A 16,953-nucleotide genomic window follows, 5' to 3' on the forward strand; every position below is an offset into this window, starting at 1 on the left:
CTGTAGAGCGGGAAGAAAGAGAAGGCCGGTCTGTCCTGTCAGGTACGGGGGGGGATGAGTAATGAGGGTCGGTGTCTGGGCACCGAGCCCCGGTGCAAGGCCCCCGGTTCTGCGATATAATTACACCGCCAGGCACAACATTCCATCTGCTGTAATATTCTCTCCTGCACGGGGAATGCTGGGACTTGTAGTCCTCTATACATTTATATTATGGTGGGGGAGGGGCCCTGTCAGTTCTGTGTGGTGAAGGAATCCTGAAGAGATGATTGGAGGCCGCACTGCTGGCTGCCCATAGAAAATGCTGATTTCCTGGCTGCTACAGACATTAGAGGTGGGGGGTCTGACACCCCCTGACCTATTGGGGTCATCGCATGGGTCTGGTGGTCCAGCCATGGGGTCCTATGGGGCGATCTGGGGAGCGAGACCCCCAGCTGTTATCTGGGCTGACCCAGTGCTGTCACCAAGCTGCTAGGGACCCCAACTGTAACCCCAAAGCTGCAGGGGATCTATTTGTATCAAATACCTGCCGAGGGGCCCCTAGTAGCATCGTGTACGTTACTAGGGGCCCCCCGGCAGGTGCACAATGCTAATAGGGACTAATCGTGCCCCAGGCAGGGGGCCCCTAGCAGCTTCGTGCGCCTGCAGGGGGGCCACCTAGTAGTGTAGAATTGTTCACCCGCAGGGGGACCCCCAGTAGTGTCATACACCTGCAGGAGGCCCCCTGGTAGTGTTGAGCACCTGCAGGGGTCCCCGGTAGCATTGTACAGTTGCTGAGGGTCCCCTAGTAGTGTGGTACTCCTGCAGGGGGACCCCATAGTTCTAATTATCGTTCAGAAAACCCATAGACGCATCACTGAGGTGTTGAGGACCCCCCACTTGTACCCCAAAGCTGCAAGGAAGACCTTGTGCTTCAGTGGACCCTATATGTACCCCAAAGTTTCTAATCCTAAATTGTACTTTATAGCTGTGGGGTACCCCTAATTTTATCCCAAAGACATGGGGCTCCCCACATTACATTCCAAAACTGCAGAGAGCCCACAAGTCATAAAAGAAACCTGCAGGGGACCCCAATTATTACCTCATAGGGAACCCTATTTTATAACTGGAGGGGACTTTTAGTTCCCACAGGGGACCCCAAATAATACCTCATAGGAGCATGGCACCCAACGTTGTATATTTTACCTGCATGGGACCCGTTTGTGCCCTGTAGCTGCAGAGGACCGCCAGTCATGTGCCTGATCCTGTTCCTTTATGGGCCGGCCCTGAGATCTTGGGGAGTGCTTTGGCCTTATGGTCAGGCGCTCTCCCTTACTGGGCATCTCTCTTCGGGGGAGCTCCCAGCCTAGTATCCGTTGGGACTGCCTATGCAGGCCCATAGAGAAAAGGACCCCGTCTGACTTCGGTCATACGGGCTAGTAGGTCCACTCCGGCTTTGGCTGGATGGCCTTAGTACCCAGCTTCCGTCAGGAGCCTTGCCCCAGGGGGTCTGGGGAAATTGGGTGGCCCTTCCTCTTTAGAGGAGGGATCACCATAGTAGTGCACGTTTTTTGTTTGGTGTTTTTGCACTTTTTTTTCCCTGAAGACAGGGTTTTTATTTAGTGGATCACGTTTCGTGAGATTCGAAAAAAAAATCCACTTTGCTTGCCAGGGTCACCCGGAAATCCCGGCTTACCTTGGGAACTAATGAACTCTCCTCCAGACAGATGGCAATAAAAGCCTGCCGTAGGTTTTCTCCCTCCCCGTTGGTCACTCCAAATCCAACCCAGTATTCTCCCCAGAAATGTTTTTAAGCTGTATGGGAAGAAGCTGTAGTAAGTGGCAGCCCCTATACTGTGACCAAACTCTTCAGTAATCACCCAAAAAACAGCTGGGTGTTTATTAAAAAGTGCTGGGTGGTGCACCCAGCTAAAAGGGTCTGGGGAGAACATTGCAACTACCAAAATCGTAAAGAATTTTTGTCATTATTTTTGTTATGCCTGATATCCGGCACTTTGCTAATACGGAGACAACACTTTATGAGGATCCTCCAATCTCTGTGTTGTCGCCCTGTCACGCACCTCCTGTCCAGATTGCAAGGAGCCATGCTCATAGTGCCTTTAGTGTTATCACCATTGGAAATCCTGGGCATTGATGTTCAGCTGCTGCTGAAATTGGTGCCTGCAGGTTGGAGATCAGCAACACCAAGGTGATGAAAGGTTAAATCGTTTCTTTCAGACCTGTGGTGTGATGCCGCGCAGTTGGCAGCCCCCAGGTGCACAATACACCGGTGTGGTGCTGTTAGTTCAGTATTCTTCCTTGATAGGGAAGAAGCTGTGGGCAGGTGGCAGCTGCTGTATTGCAGTGTTCTCCCTGGCCTCTTTTAGACAGGCGCACCACCCGGCACTTTTCAGTGACCACCCAAAAACTGTTTTTGGGTGGTCACTGAAGAGTTGGGTTCTTCGGCTTCTTCCCACCCGGCTTAAAAAAATTCCTGGGTTGAATACTGTATTGTGACCCAAGTTATCAGTAACCACCCAAAAACAGCCGGGTGTTTACTGAAAAGTGCCGGGTGGTGCGCCCAGCTAAAAGGGGCCGGGGAGATGACTATAGCTATATCAATGTCTTTGCAAATGGGGAGATTACTATCATCACATAAGCCAATTATACAAATGTATTCAGTCACTGTTTGTAAACGTTAAGCTTTAAATATGTTCATCTCTTTAGTTCTCTGTTAGTTTTCTGCTCGTGTCATCCGTGGATCATCATCAACCTGGATCTTCCGAGTTTAGATGGGGTGACCCTGACCGAACAGGAGCATGACTTCTACACGCTTGTGTCAGCTGAACTCAACCATTACTTACAACAGGGAAATCACAAGGCGTAAGTGAATGTTGTACCACATGTGAATCCTAATCACCGGGTGTCAGTGAAGTCGTTCCGACCCGTGTGTGGGCACCAGGCCTGATGGTATACAGGATGTTCATTGCATCATTCACATGGTAGAAGACGGCTATGATAAAATGAGTTGTAGGGAGAATCCTCTGCAGAGTTTTTCACTGACCAAAGGCAGAGCTGAGTTTTATTTACAAGTAGTCCCCGGGTTAAGGACATTTGACATACTGACAACTCCTAGATAAGAACAGGGCTTCCCTGCTTGCTCCTGTGTAGAACAGAGGCTTGAAGGGGGGAGGGGCTGGTTTGCATGACTTTCAGAAGAAATCTTGATATGGTTGATATTAAGGACTGAGCTCTACTGCAACCTCTTGTAACTTCTTAATCACCAAGACAAACTCTGCAGTTGTTTTTTTGCTTAGTTTGTGATTAACTCACAGTGAGGATTTTATACAGTAACTGACACCACGCTGCCTAATATTATGTTGAGACAAACATCTGTCCTAATTGCATTTATTAAAATAATGTACCTGTTCCGACTTACATTCAAATTCAACTTAAGAACAAACCTACAGTCCCTATATCGCATGTAACCCGGGGACTACCTGTATTGGGAAGAGCAGTGGTTATCTTGCTTGTTTCTAAGCTACGTCTCCCTGGTATGCAGAGGTTAGTATCTAGATCGGGGTTTCTCAACCTTTTTACAATGGGAGAACCCTTGAAATAACTTTCAGATCTTCAGGCTCCCCCTTCTATAATTATTTAGTATATAATTATATTTATTATATTTACAGCTTAGTACATTAGTGTGGTGGTCAGTGGGAAGAATTCCTCTTACATTGCTGGCCATTGGGAAGAATGCCACCCTTACAGATAACCAAAAAGATCATTGGTGTCACTTAAATTGACCTGCGAGACACAAACTGCTCTTTGCTCATGGAACTCCCAGCAACCTCCGTATTAAATGTTGGGAAACATTGACCCAGACAAAGTGAACCAAGGAAGGCAATTGGTGAGCTGGCACTGGCAAAAAGGTGTCAGAACACACAGTTGATTGCAAATTGCTAGATATGAGTCTGTGTAGCTTCATACTATCAGAGTGCCAACGCTGACCCCTGTCCAGCGTCAACAGCTGTAACAATGGGCACATGAGATTTAGATCTGGAATATGGAGCAATTGAAGGATGGTCTGATGAATCTATTTTATTTTTGGTTATGTGGATGGCCCGGTAAATGTGTGTCATTCACCTAGGGAAGTGGGCAGGCTGGTTGAGGCAGCAAGATGCATTATGGGTGGAAGTCAGACCAGGGCTATAGGGTAACAGCTGTAGAAATGGAGCTTTGGTGAAACTGGTATACTTGGTGTATATTCTGGGTCTTTAACTTGTAATAATAAAAAACACCACAGAGACTGTAAACAAGGTAGAAGGAGGAACAAGAAGTGAAAATTTTCATTTTCTGTATAGAATAGAACAGAAGAATGAGGCCGATACACATCCGGCGGTCAGGTCGTTCTTGGATGTCCAGCAATTCTTTGAATAATATGGCAAATTTAGGTCTTTGCATGCTTTTGTGAGAACTCCTTATGATAGATTTGAATTCATGGCTTCACCCCCAGCATTTTCTTTCTTTGTTTTTTTTGCCTTGCAGGGTTCTTTTGTTCCCGCCTGTCTCCAGCCGATTTCGTTACCTTATCCACCGGTGCACGCAGTCTTATGATACACTTAGCAGCTTTTCTGTAGGTGAAGGGTGGCAGCGCCGTACTGTGATTTGCCATGCAGGGATCAGGTGAGATAAATGTATGTATGTTGACAAAGCTATTGTCTTCATTTGTTCAGTAGCCTCTATATAAATCCTGTTTATTAATATTAGTATTATTGTTATTATTAATAATATTAATACAAAGGGTATTCAGGATACAGTTTTATAATAAAAACATGATGACTGTGTGACAGTTACTGCTTTTTACTTTAGACTTTACATCCTTTTTCATGATTTGTCGTTGCTGCCGTTTAACATGCAAATATACAGTGGTACCTCGGTATAAGTCCGTTTTGGAATAAGTCTAATTTGGTATAAGTCCCGTTTGGACATGAAGAATCTTGCTTGGTATACAACCTTTGAGCTAGAACTTGTATGGGTCAAATTGAGTCACAACACCGCACGCCACCCTTGTTTATCTCTCTCGAGACAAAGGCACAACTGCCCACAAGTGTTAGTATGCCAGTTGCCACCATTCAATGAACAACCCGCGCTATATCTCTCTGTGAATTACAGAACATCTCCTCCTCCTCCCTTCTCAGCACCATCCTAGTAGGCACTCGACTCTTCTCATCAAGATAAAGCTTGGTTTAAAGTTTAATAAACCTAAAAGGTTTAAAGTTTAATTTATTTCATCTATCTTGTATTTGTGTATTTTAGTATTAAGCAGTGTTTAAATTATTCTATACAACCCCATCGCGATGTCTAATATACCAATAACAATAGGATTTTTTTCTGCATGGGAACAGATTAATCAGTTTCCTTTTCTTTCTTATGGGAAAAATTTGTTTGGTATAAGTCCTGTTTGGTATCCAAGTATCTGGAACAGATTCTGAACTTTATACCAAGGTACCACTGTATATAGTAATGCTGTATATTTCCATAAGGTTATGGTGTAATTTTCCTTTTTTCATCTTCCTAGGCTGCCCACACAGTCCGAAGATTCCCGGGGCAATACCCCAGATAAAAATTACAATCGATTTTGGAGCAGCTCTTACAACAAAAAATCAGAGTCTGGAAGAGGAAGACAAAACTGGAGGCAAAGAAAGGATGCGAGACCAGATAAAGCAATGTATGTGGCCAAGGGAAAGCATTGTTGGAAATCCAGAGAAAGACAACACAGTAGAATAAAGGATGGAGAATCTGAAGTCCGAGAATGTCAGAGGTATACATATCACAAGGGTCAACTAGTGCAAGTGACAAAAACAACAGTTGACATGAATGGACAGGGAAGAGTGGAATTACAAGAGAACACTGAGAAGAAAGATGAAGTATTATTGGACAATGCAGAAGCAAAGGAGAGATTAGTGGACTGCAATGAACCGGTCCATGGACTATCAAGCCAAGGGTTACCAAAGGAGAGATCAAGCAGTCATGTGCCTGAAAACGTTGATACACTGGGCAAAGCTGTGCAAGACACAGGACACAAAGGTCAAGATGTGTCTGATATTGGCATAGAAAAATATCAAGAAACCGAGAAGAATTCTTATGCACAGGAGAAAGTACTGGACCACATAAAAACAGTGCTGATCTCAGGTGGGCTATCAAAGGGTCTGGAGGTCAGTAAGAAGATACAAGAGAAGGAGGGTGAGGTAGAAACAAAGATCAGGAAAGACTTTGACAACCTGAAGATTAAATCAGAAAGCGTGGAAGAAAAAGGAACAGAATATGCAGAAAAGTTAGAAATGAACACTCAAAATCTGGGAGAGACAATTGAGAGTCCTCTAGAACCAGCGCCAAGGTCACAGGAACTGGATAAAAATAAAAGCCCTGCAGAGGGTGAATGTAGAAAAAATGTAGAAAAGACAGTGCAAAGTCAGGAAGGAACATACTGCAAAACAGAAAGCTGTGAAGTGAGGACAGAAAGCAACAAAACGGAAAACAATAGACCCAATCTGGATTTATTCCAAGATACAGGTGAAGCTGAGACACCTGAAGTCTGTAAATTGGATATCAAAGAAGCAGCTGGCTGTGCCAAGGTACAAGAAGAAGCAATCATGGAAGATAATAAATGTGTGACCAAACTTGAAAGACATTGTGATGATGTGGAAATGGAAACATCTGGCTCTGTCTCAAATACCATATCTGTAAATATATTTCCTGTTCCTGATGTAGATGGTGGCAATAGGAAAGATGAAGAAGTACAAGACATATCTACTGGTAAATCCACTAAGCCTGGCATATCTGAATCACACCAGACGTCTGGCTTACCAGAAGAAGACCAAAATCTGACCAAACTTCTTCCAACTTGCAGCAGCTCTGTGCAAATGGGAGCAGAAGATCTAACGGGCAATGATGAAGATAAACAGAAAATGCTTGAACAAATTATGACTGAGGTGAGCAGAGACACTTCTGGAAAAACTGCAGAAAGAACTTGGTATTAGGAACCAGAGCTCTGTGTGTCTATATGCAGTGCTCTCCCCAGCCCCTTTTAGCTGGGCGCACCACCTGGCACATTTCAGCAACCACCCGGCTGTTTTTGGGTGGTTACTGATAAGTTGGGTCACAATACTGGGGCTGCCACCCACCTACAGCTTCTTCCCACCCAGCCTAAAAGAAATTCTGGGTTGAACACTAAATATGTACCTGGGAGTTAAGAAAGCAGAGTAAAGGTTTGAATGATTTCAAGAGGTGATTCACACAGGGATATAGAAACGTTAAATAGCATTGAAATCGGCTGTGATTTTGCACAGCCAGAATAGATTAAGGATTTTCAACAAATCACAAATATATATTAAAAAAAATGTATTTATTGGATAAAGTAGGGAAAGGTTAGACCTACTGTCAGGTATTTATTGCAGTTTGTGACTCCTCTGGGGTGTAGGTGTCCACCATCACGGCAGAAAGTGCAAATCCTACATTTTAGGTTTTTATCAGGTCAACAGGTGGGAGAAAATCCTCCAATGGGGGCGCCTGCTTTTAGAGCAACTGTCTAGGATGAAAATTTTTGTTCCTCTCATTTTCTGTTGCATTTTTAGAACAGGAGGTGAAAGGAAATATCCCTAGCAGGGTTCATGAAAAAAAACCTGTTGGAGTGTTTTACCTTTCCCTGCATGATACAAGTTTAAAGCGGAACTAAACTGAAAAAAAAAAAATACACTTACCTTTAATCCTGCAGATTCCTCAATGACGCTGGCCCTTCCCTCAACCCAGTCCTATGTCATCCTATAATTCCTCTTTGTCTTGGCCTAGAGGAAGCACCGGGCACCACCATCTTTTTTTCTTCTCTTCCATCTTGTCTTCTTGGTACATCACCTGACCTTGCACGGCACAGGTGGGATATTGGGTGACGTAGCACGCTGTAAAGGGGGGAAAAAAAAAGACTGCACATGTGTGAGATCGGTATCTCTTTCCCCTTAGTGGACAAAATACCTCTTCTGTGCATGCCCAAGATCATCCGTGTGCAGAAGGAGCACCCAGAACTTCCCGGGATGTGTGACTTAGGTATCCCGGGAGGCTCTGTGCTCCCATTCAGTCTTGATTGTTGTGGCTATCAAGACTTAAAAGGATGGTGCTGCACCCTTTTTTTTTAAAAAAAAAAAAAACAACATTTTTTCTTTACTTATAAGGGTTGTCTATATTTTTATGTAAAGTGAAAATATGTTTAAATATTATGTGCCTGTTAAAAAAACAATACAGGTTAATAAGCCAACATAGTTTGTGCATGTTATAATAGTGAATAAAAAACAATATTGGGTGAATGTTGCCACCAAGTGGTAAACTGAGGTAATTCAGGAATGCCTTTGTTTTTACAGGCTTTCTAGCTCTAGATGATTATGATGTATAAAAGTATAAATACTATTGTGAATGTAAAGCAAAATGTCTTCTTCATTTCAGATCATTACCCATGTAAGTGAGAATGATGTGCACATCCAGCCTCTTATAGGGGATTTCTCAGAATATACAGAAACGCAGGTGGATCATGGGAGATTTGGCCACATTATTGAGATATACGGCTTTTCCCCAACACTTACCACTGATGATCTGATGGAGCCTTTCTTGGAATACAGGTAGGAAAAGTTAATGCTACCAATAAAGCTTTCTGGGAGTTGTAGTTCACTCAGAACAGTGGCGTCTGAGCTTTGGGTATCCAAAGCTGCTGTATACACAAGACCGCAGTGTTCCCTTTAAGCCGGGCGCACCACCCGGGACATGTCAGTAACCACCCAGCTGTTTTTGGCCGGTTACTAAAAAGTTGGTTCACAATGCAGGGGCTTCCACCCACCTACAACTTCTTCTCACCCAGCTTAAAAACATTTCTGGGGAGAATTCTGAAACAAGGTGAATTCTAGTATTTCTAAGGATCAGCCTTCAGTCTGACAATCTTGAAATTCATATGCCACCTTTTTGTATACCAGTGCACATCGGAAATTTGCTTTCAATTAAAAATGGAAAAAGAAATCTATGATCTGAAATTTTTCACTGTACCCATAGTATCGGCCTAAATCATTATCAGAGCAAACATTTAAACATAATAAGGGCAAATATCTGGAATCCTAATTTTGGTATTTGCCTGGATCACTGCTTGTCAAAACTCTTGCATAAGACTTATTTATTTAATGATTTCGATCTTTACACTGTACCATCACTTGGAGTATGTAGGGGTTGGGACTCTAAGCCAGTTTTGTTTTGTCTACAGAGAAAAAGATTTCCGTCTGCTGTGGGTTGATCAGAAGCATGCCCTGGGAATATTTTCCAGCCCTGAGGATGGTAAGATGTAGATGTGATGTCAGTTTTGTGGAATGTGACATGAGCTGAGTATGCTGACAGCGGGCTGTTCATGGAAAGGCGTTCATCACTTTGCATTTTCACTGAACATTTGTATTGTTTATTACTAAAATCCGGAATAAATTTGTGTATATAAATTTGGGCAGCACAGTGGCTCATAGGTTAGCGTTCTGGCTTTAGCAGTGCTGAGTCCCAGGTTCGAATCCCGACCAGGACACTATTTGCATGGAGTTTGTAGGTTCTCTCTGTGTTTATGTGGGTTTCCTCCGGGTACTCTGGTTTCCTCCCACATCCCAAAAAAATACAGTTAGGTTAATTGGCTTCCTTCCAAAATTGACCTTAGACTGTATTAAAAAAGACATATGACTATGGTAGGGACATTAGATTGTGAGCTCCTTTGATGGACAGCTAGTCACATGACTATGGACTCTGTACACCACTGCGTAATATGATGGCGCTATATAACTACTGTGTAATAATAATACACAGACCATTTTGAATATCGTGATACACCCTGCCCTGTGCAGGTACATGCTGAATCTACATTCTATCTATTGAATTTACTATCCTACTAACAGCTGTGCAGGACGCAACAGACCTGAACCCACCATGGAACGTCTGTCAATCATCCTATTAATCATATACATGCAATAATTACAGGGCTCTGCACAGATATTTGCATCAAATTGTTTTAATCAGCTCTGCTGACTAACTCCATATTTAGCCCTTTGCATAATTCTTGTTTTCTCTACTGTTATGTCTACACTTCTGCAGGGGCTGACCTCTCCCAATTACAGCTATGCAGGCGGCTCTCATCTTTCTGAGTATCAGTCCAGGACCCCACAAATCGAGACATTGCTAACAAAATCTAGAAGTAACTTTTGGGTGCTGGTTTTTGTGTGGGATGCTGTCCATCCCCAGTGTTTCCCATATCTGGATTTATTCACATTGCTTCTGCCCTTGCCCAGTCTCTGAAAACTTGCTCCATGAATAGGTCGGTTAAGCCAAGCATTAGAATTTACCTCTTTCCACTCTCCTTAGGCCTTTAAAGATTCAGCAGTTTCCACCACAGATGGGGTTAAAGCTGTAATGAATGACGTTTCACACAGGGCATTCCATGTTTTCTTTCCCCCCATTGAGTGTTGAGGTGGTATCCCCATGCTTCTGCTTTCTGATTCCACTTGCAACTCAAATCCTAAAAACCTGCTCCTCGTTTACTGTGACCTGGTCACCTTTGTCTATGCCACCTTTATCCGCCACCAGCTGTTAGAATGGTGTGAGTACCTGAAGCTTAACTTACTTTATTGTTGCAGCTTATTTGGAGTCTCTACCAGAGTTTCTTTGAGGGGATTCATTGCCATGCTGGTTACCCAGGGTTAAAGTGGAACTACACCTAATATTTAAAAAATTGCAAGCAGGCAGGTCCTTTATTGCAGAAGGCACAGGCAATGTTTCTTCTTCATATAATAGATAAATATCTGCCTGATTACTGTTTGTTAATTGCTTTCGCCTGACTTCCTTCTGGCACGGGTGCTGTCATGTTCGACTATTGTTTTTTTTTCTAATTCTGGATTTTTGGCCATCTTGATTAATTTACCCAGGCTGGAATAATTCAACTCCTGCACATTCACAGCCCAGTGTGCATTAGGAAAATGACTGTAAACAGGCTGGTAAATTATGGAATTGCAGTAGGGAATCTCTTCTGCAATAATAAACCTGCCTATTAACATTTTTTTTTCAAATCAGTTTAGTTTCTTTTTAAGGACACCATCTCAGACCTTGTTGATGTGGTACCCAATACCCTAAAGCTTGAGGATTGGTCTATTTTTGGTGGTTTTTTTTCTTGGGTCCTTTAAAGCTCCAGATGTTTCATTGTTTTTTTGTTTTTTTAATCTTTTTTTTTACAGAGACTGGAAACGCTCCCAACATAACCCTTTGCTACCCTCCAAGTGCTTAATGGATCTGTTCCTATTTAGAAAGGCTTAACTGTGGTCCAACTCTCTTGTAGATCCAACTTGAAGGATTAAATGTTCCTTAAGTCTCCGATCTCTACTAATGAAGGCATCATGTGGTACCCCCTACTGCGTCTTTTGTAAACACATTAAACAATTCTGGAAAAGGATAGTTACTTTTTTTGTCAGAACGATGGGAAACCCATACATCTTCTGAGCCTGTTGCATATATATATATATTTAATATACACCCAAATATGCACATTTAGCATGCTGATTTCAAATCATGATTCTTTTCCTCATTGAAAGCACTCCAGATAACCTTCCTCAGCATATGAAGAAAAAAATGCCTATTTGTATGGCCATACTTTCAGAGCCAAACCTAGTGATTCCTATTGTGCAGCTTTCTCCTCCCTTCCTATTTGGGGAGCTTGTCAGTATGCGATAAAGAACAATCTTCCTAAAGAAATGACCTACTCGGAGGCTCCAGACTTTCATTGGATTATCATTAATATTACATTGTATTTATGTAGTACCAACAATATAGGTAGCACTTTACAAAGCTCATAGTCATGTCACTATCTGTCCCTCAAAGGAGCTCACAATTTAATTTCCTTACCATAGTCATATGTATTTATTACAGTTTAAGGTCCGTTTTTTAGGAAGAAGCCAATTCACCTAACTGCATGTTTTTGGAATGTGGGAGGAAATTGAAGTACCGGAGGGAACCCACACAAACACGGGCAGAACCTGCAAACTCCATGCAGATATGTCCTGGCTGGGATTCGAACCTGGAACTCAGCACTGCAAAGGCCGCAGTGCTAACTACTGAGCCACTGTGCTTTCTTCAGCTTTGGTCAATGTATCCCCTTTTTGACCTAGGTACATATCAATACCTTGTGATCATCATGTTTGTCTAGTAAGTACATTTATAGGTATGTGTGGTCTGCAGATGGAAGTAATAAGATATGATTTAAACTATACACTAAAACATGTGTTGCTGGGTGTCTATGGATACGGTTTCTCATACTTCATACAGACCATGGATTTTGTCACTGGAAATAAACATCTATGATTGTGTCGGGTGAAAATCTAATGTCTGTACCGCTGTCTCCTGATGCTAAACGACTACTAATGACCACTGCTTTTTCCTGTGGGAGGTAAGCGGCGGGTTGCTTGTCCTTTCCAATCTATAGAACAATGAATAATGTCTTTGTAGTGTTTGTTCATTCCTGCTGTCACTGGAAACAATTATAAATACCTCGCGTCTAATGCACAACATACATATCTGTAGTTAGGAAGTTTGCCCTTTGAGTCTTAAGGATTTTTAATTTATTTTCTTCAAGATAATGCAGCAAAGCAAATCTTATAACTACAGAGGTTTAACTCAATAGTAGAAAGCAGAATAAAATCCTATTTTTTTAATTTTACTACTATATTACTTGATTATCTGCTGGTTTTGATGGCTTTTTGTGACTGTTGCTTTCTTTTTTTAGCATTTGCTGCTTCCTGCAAGACTCATCCCGCTATGAAGTTCCGCCCTTTGTCTCAGGCCAGCCGTCAGTCCAAGATACGGGCTCATGATAAAATGGGTAAAACTTTATTTCAACGCCATGTTTTTTAGTCTTGGGGAAAATTAATGTTGAAATTTTTTGGTATTTTTACGTCTCCATTCGAATTTACAGATTAACCTAATTGTATTTGTTTTATTACTTAGAAGTATCATCTTAGGCAGCCATATTTATTGGTTCCTCTGGTCATTTTTTATAGATTGTGACTTTTTATTTGGGCAGGATGGTGGTGTGTGTCTGAACAAAGCAGAATCACTTATATATAGCCCGAAGTGATTGTTTATAATGATCTTTTAGTTTTAAGCCTAGATTGTAAGCTCTTCGAGGCAGGGTCCTCTCCTCCTCCTGTCTCTGTCTGTATCTGTCTGTCATTTGCATCCCCTATCTAATGTACAGCGCTGCGTAATATGTTGGCACTATATAAATCCTGTTTAATATGAAGAGTAAGGCTGCGTGCACACATTAGATTTTTGTCTTTGAAAGCAATCTTTCACATCAAAAAGATGAACGAGTGCTGTACATACAGTGCCATTCTGCTCTATGGAGAGGGGGAAATGAGTGAGCGGCACCCCTCTGCACCCTCCTCCCTTCACTTCCATTGGGGTCATTCGTGGAACGGCAGGATAGATCCATGAGCAACGTTGGCCGGCCTTTGTAGACATCTCAGATTCTGATCTGTGGCTCGTATCGGCCGATGATCATCTAAAGTGTGTGCATAGCCTAATATGGGAAACACTTACCTTGCCATTCAGCTCGCTGCTCTTCAATTCAACTCTTGTGGACTGTGGGTGAGCACTCGGCATCCTCACACATAGTGCAGGGCCATTGTCTGCAATATAGACGATGCTGTGAGTGTCCCCAATGAAACCCAGAGCAGTTTACGGAGGACGTTTCAGGGGAATAGTTGCATGAAGACTGCAGGAGCAAGGGTGAGTACAAGTTCTTCCTAAACAAGAATGTAACCTGTTCAGTGCAGGAGTATTTTGTATTTGTTCCTTTCATATGGAAGATGCAGTTGCCTGTAAATTGTAAACCGCAGAGACTTAACAGCCAACTTTTCTTTTCACAATATAAAGCTGCCTTTCTCGAGCTTTTCAACATGGAGGAACCCTTGAAATAACTTTCAGGTCTTCGGGGACCCCCTGCTATAATCACTATAGCCACAGCTCACAGTACATTAGCTTGAAGGTTAATAGGAAGAATGGCTTATATGTTGGTGACCAGTGGGAGGAGTGTCACCCTTACAGATAGCCAAAAACATCATTGGTGTCACAAACTGCTTATTGCTCAAGGACCCCCCAGCAACCTCTGGAGGAACCCTGGTTGGGTACATTAGTATAAAGTGTCATCAAGACAGAACATTTGTGTTATTGAGAATTGCAAGCGTGTTGGGCACATTAAATTTTAGAAGGATTTTGTTTTAGATGACACAAATCACAACCTGTACTTTAACACCCCAATAATACGACCTGTGGATGTTTTTATCCCAAGAAGCACAGCACTTTAATTTAAACTTTTTTTTTCCTTCTTCTTTTTACTGTAATGTACCATTTTACTTCTCAGGAGATTAAAAATAAACCTGGTGTTAAGGGATTTATAGAAATTGCTGCTTTCATGTGATAGGCCTAAGACCCCACTGTGGATCACTATTCATTCAGGGGCAAACTCTTGCCTTTGGCTAGTGTAGGTAGACTTTAGAAATAATTTTTGAGCCCCTTGTCACTGTGATATGCGGTGATGTTGGTACAGAGTTCAAACAGCAGACTGGCATTATTGGTATATATCTGTGCCCTTTATTTTATGTGAAGTTCTTGGAACATATGTTACCATTCCTCTCTTTTTCTTAAGCTTGAAACCTTTGGAATAATTGACGCTGCATGTAAATATTCAGCTTATTCCATAAATAGCATTGTGCAGCAGTAATGTGACAATTAATCCCTATGTCTGGTCGCAGAAACACAATGGTATTCCAGTCTGCAGAAAGAAACAACTACAACCTATAGTTCAGAACAGGTAAGGTAATTTTATTGCCTAGAGGCCAGTACAGAACAGGGGTATTGTGCAAGAAGATAATACTGCCACCCTATGGGCCTGTACAGAACTGGGGTATTGTGCCGGAAGATGATACTGCCCCCCTGTGAGCCTGAACAGAACTGGGGTATTGCGCAGAAAGATAATGCCGCCACCCTATGGACCTGTACAGAACTGGGGTATTGTGCAGAAAGATAATCCTGTCATCCCATAAGCCTGTACAGAGCTGGGGTATTGTACAGGTACGATAGTTAATAGAACCTAAAGTCTTTTCAAATCTGCTTCATCTTTTTAAATAATATTCTGGTCTGGTGATCCAGCCATGAAGGTAATCTACAGCAAAATCACGTACTAACTCATCTGTGATATAACTGGAATATTTCTTCTTTTGCAGCATCTTTGCAGCCCTACAAGGACAGACCTCAGACAGATGCATCTGTGGCAAAGAGAATGGTGAACAGAGCCCTGGGGCATCGAAAACCAGAAGCTGATTCGTCTGTGAAGGAGCCTGGAACCTCTCCTTGCTGAGTGCTCATGCAGCGTCCTCAGCATGCTAATAACGTGGTTTTCTGAACACACAGGTGCAGCACAGGAATACTTTGCAAATAAGCTCCATCTGTTCAAGGAATTTCAGTTTGCACATGGGGTGGTCAATAACAATATACAGATTTGCTTTCCTTAGATCTGCCTTGCTCAGTAAATAGTTTGTATGAAGGAGATATTATGCTACAGATTTATTCTGTGACACTCCAGGCTTTCCAGCTGTTTAATTAGGAAGTAAAATCTTAAAGACCCTTGTGTGGGAAAAAAAACTTTTTCCTTTGCCTCTCCATGTGCCTTCAAGCAGCAGAGACTTTGAGGTTTTTTTTTTTTTAATTTGCTGCAATGCCAAAGCAGCGATCGCTGTTTGATGTTCTGTTTTTGTCCAATGCGGACGCCATGTTTACAGCATGTGACCATAACATGACCTGATTGGCAGCTACGTAAACTGTGTCTTTATTTTATCTGTCTTCCATGCCCCTTGTAGTAAATGATACACAGAGGTTTATTCCCCTGATAACTGGGGAAGTTTACAAGAAAAGGAATTCAGACTCATATTTTTTTTTTTTTTGAAGATCCACAGTGTGCAAGCACATCTTCAGGTGTAGAAAATAGTCCAATTCTAAACCCGGTGCAACAAAAAAATGCACAAGTGTACCACACAAAAAATTGCACCAGGCGCCTTGCATGGTCCCATCCCTAAAGGGATTAGGGCCTCTTTGCCTGAACCCCCCAGGGCACAAGTCTCCTGACTGGGCAAGCTTCTCGATTTTTGGGCCCACCCGACTCAAGCCTCAACCTAGGCTGGGTGGCTGCAATACCTTAGAGGACTGACCGAAGTCAAGCTCTCACCAGTAACTTAAGCAATGGGCTCTCCCCAAGAGAGACCCAGGGTTAGGGAGAGCACAGACCATAAGGCCATGCTCCCCTAATCCTAACTTTCAGGCGAGGCCTTAAAAAAGGATAAAGCTTTACTCATCTTGTGCAAGAGCGAAAGTGAATAAACGTACACCCAAAAATAAAGAAAAAGAGTGCTGTGGTATGGTAGCCATGGCTGGCCTTCTGCCCGGTTATACAAATTCCTCCGGTCTGGCCAAAAGGCCCAGCCAAAGAGACGGGTTGCAAAAGAGATGCAGATCAAGGTGCTGTGTGTGCAATATTTACTGTGCATGACCACTGTTATGCTCAGTGATTAAGGCACCCCTGGGCCACCCAAACCAAGGGTACAACACCTGCAGACCCACTCATGCCTAGCCCCTTAGCCAGAAGGCAGTCCTGTCCCCATCAGCAGGCCGAGTTAGGGAAATTGCCCCAGCACAACCTTCCCACTCCAGCCTTTTAATCTAGCACATACTAACGTTGGTGCCCCCTCTTACCCGGCACCATTGTTTTCCAGTATTCAGAACTGATAAGAACAAACCAAGCTGGCATCCCATCTTGGTTCTGAGTGGTTCTGGTGTGTGCATGCATACAGGTCATTAAGTCATGGAGAGCAAATA

At 42.8% G+C, this 16,953-nt stretch overlaps 1 protein-coding gene across 1 annotated transcript; it reads left to right on the forward strand.

Moving 5' to 3' along the window:
• Positions 1 to 65: 65 nt before the first annotated feature.
• LOC140324785 (uncharacterized) lies at positions 66 to 15,896 on the forward strand. The gene is made up of 8 exons (XM_072402895.1): positions 66 to 151; positions 2,704 to 2,859; positions 4,522 to 4,659; positions 5,555 to 6,968; positions 8,470 to 8,642; positions 9,272 to 9,342; positions 12,809 to 12,904; positions 15,309 to 15,896. The coding sequence occupies exons 4-8, from the start codon at positions 5,703 to 5,705 to the stop codon at positions 15,440 to 15,442; spliced, it is 1,740 nt and encodes a 579-aa protein (XP_072258996.1). The 5' UTR covers positions 66 to 151; positions 2,704 to 2,859; positions 4,522 to 4,659; positions 5,555 to 5,702; the 3' UTR covers positions 15,443 to 15,896.
• Positions 15,897 to 16,953: the final 1,057 nt, after the last annotated feature.

Source organism: Pyxicephalus adspersus, chromosome 2 (assembly GCF_032062135.1).
Source record: "Pyxicephalus adspersus chromosome 2, UCB_Pads_2.0, whole genome shotgun sequence".
In the NCBI taxonomy this organism is placed as follows: domain Eukaryota; kingdom Metazoa; phylum Chordata; class Amphibia; order Anura; family Pyxicephalidae; genus Pyxicephalus; species Pyxicephalus adspersus.

What these genes read in the sequence shown, in the direction of transcription:
- LOC140324785 (XM_072402895.1), top strand. Translation starts at nt 5,703, where the DNA reads ATGTATGTGGCCAAGGGAAAGCATTGTTGGAAATCCAGAGAAAGACAA. An exon ending in ATTTTCCAGCCCTGAGGATG is followed by an intron (nt 9,343 to 12,808) that starts GTAAGATGTAGA and finishes TTCTTTTTTTAG; the next exon opens with CATTTGCTGCTTCCTGCAAG. An exon ending in ACGGGCTCATGATAAAATGG is followed by an intron (nt 12,905 to 15,308) that starts GTAAAACTTTAT and finishes CTTCTTTTGCAG; the next exon opens with CATCTTTGCAGCCCTACAAG.